This window comes from Cyprinodon variegatus, unplaced genomic scaffold (genome assembly GCF_000732505.1).
Source record: "Cyprinodon variegatus isolate N-32 unplaced genomic scaffold, C_variegatus-1.0 Scaffold1219, whole genome shotgun sequence".
Taxonomy (NCBI): Eukaryota; Metazoa; Chordata; class Actinopteri; order Cyprinodontiformes; family Cyprinodontidae; genus Cyprinodon; species Cyprinodon variegatus.
The window spans coordinates 153,440-155,063 of record NW_015151672.1 but is presented as its reverse complement, the minus strand read 5'-3'; the positions used below and the strand labels follow the sequence as shown (position 1 = coordinate 155,063).

Here is a 1,624-nt window from a genome sequence, read left to right as displayed (position 1 = left end):
GTGTGTGTGTGTGTGTGTTGGGGTGGTTGTGTGTGTTAAACAGTTTCATTAACATTTTCATAATCCTTTCAGCAATGGTGTTGCAACTTGGGATGAGGAGGTTTCAGAATGTATTGAAAAGGACCTCAACAATGTGCTGGAAAAAGCCAGAGTACGTGAACTTAACTTTCTATCGCTGTTCAGAACTTCATTTTGAAGAAGCTTGCTAAGAGCTTCATAGTTATTTTTTCCAACATTAATAAAACTGTCCAATGAATAAAAGTTTTGACAAAAGATATTTAGTTTAAATTATTGTCATATCTGTCTGCTGGTTAAATGAGTTGCTGATGATCACACAATAATAACCTTTTCTTGTTCCTGTCTTCCAGATTAGTGACATTGGACTTGGTGAATTGAAAGATAATGCTGCAGAAGTACTTCATGAGTTTGAGACTATCACTACGACATCAAAATTACCTGGTTATGCCAACTTGGAAGCATCGGTGGATGTAATTTCTACCATTGAAGATAAGTTACAAGGGCAAAACCAGATGAATAGAACATCAATTGAAGTGAGTGTCAAACCTCAACCATCTCTTAATAATTCAAGAGCATTTAGATTTTGAATTATTAAGTAAACTGTAATATTTTGTTCAAAATATATTACAGTATTGTTCTTTTCCTCATTTCATTTTTTACCCAGCTTCTTTCTTATTGTTGAATCATGAACACTTAACTTTGGCCACTGTGACCCACAAGGCTTCTCTGGAGCCTCGTGGTTGAGTCACCAATGAGCTCTTGGGACTAACTGAGTACTGTTGGGAAGGTTCACTGTTGTTCAACATTCAAAGCTTTAGATCACAGATTTTAATGACTGCTTCTGGTTGGTGAATTTCTTCTGATAGTAATCAGGTGTGATGCTTTTAATACCAAAGTTCTTTAAGGCTTCTCTGTTATAAGACACATTATTTTTAAGGGCTTCTTGGTTCTACAGGAAAGGCAGTATTAATGGCAGCTTTTGAAAATAAGTTCAAAAACAACATGAGCTAAGGCGTCTGAGGCATAGGTTTATTGCTTATGAATCAGAAGTGGAAGCAAATCATCAAACCAACAACATCGTCTTGTTACTTAAGAGATAAACACAGTATTAGTAACAGAATTACACATAGCCTGCCATGGTTTATACCTATGAATCCTCTCCCGCTGTTGTGGTATTGAAGGATGTAATCAGTTTTAACACACACCAATCATCTCGTTATGATGAGAAAATGACTTTTTATCTTTAAATAATGAGAAAATTAACTTGTTTTCTTGAGAAAACTTTTGTGAAAAACTATCAGAGGGACACAACGGCTCTCAGCTTCCGTACTGTCACAATAGCAGGGAGTATTTAAATCTTTATTGATGTGTGCTCTCCCTGAACTTTTGATTTTGTGCTATCTCTTCTGCTACATTTAAACAGTTATGTCTCCATCTAGAAGCAATGAAATTCTCAAGATGATTTAGCTAAACTCAATTCTTTCTAAAGCCAATGAATCTATAGGTCTCCAGGTGCCACACAATGGCAGCCCACTGCTCTGCAAGGGCATTGGTTAAATGTAGAGAGTCAATTTCATTGCTCTGTACTTGTCAGTGTAGTGACAAT

At 36.1% G+C, this 1,624-nt stretch overlaps 1 protein-coding gene across 1 annotated transcript in view; it reads left to right on the top strand.

The window, feature by feature from the left end:
* LOC107102226 (adhesion G-protein coupled receptor F3-like) overlaps window positions 1-1,624 on the top strand; it is a 62,429-nt gene that overhangs the window by 55,500 nt on the left and 5,305 nt on the right. The window contains exons 15-16 of the mRNA XM_015401438.1: window positions 73-151; window positions 369-551. Of these exons, the coding sequence (XP_015256924.1) occupies window positions 73-151; window positions 369-551 (262 nt within the window). The remainder of the gene's footprint in view (window positions 1-72; window positions 152-368; window positions 552-1,624) is intronic.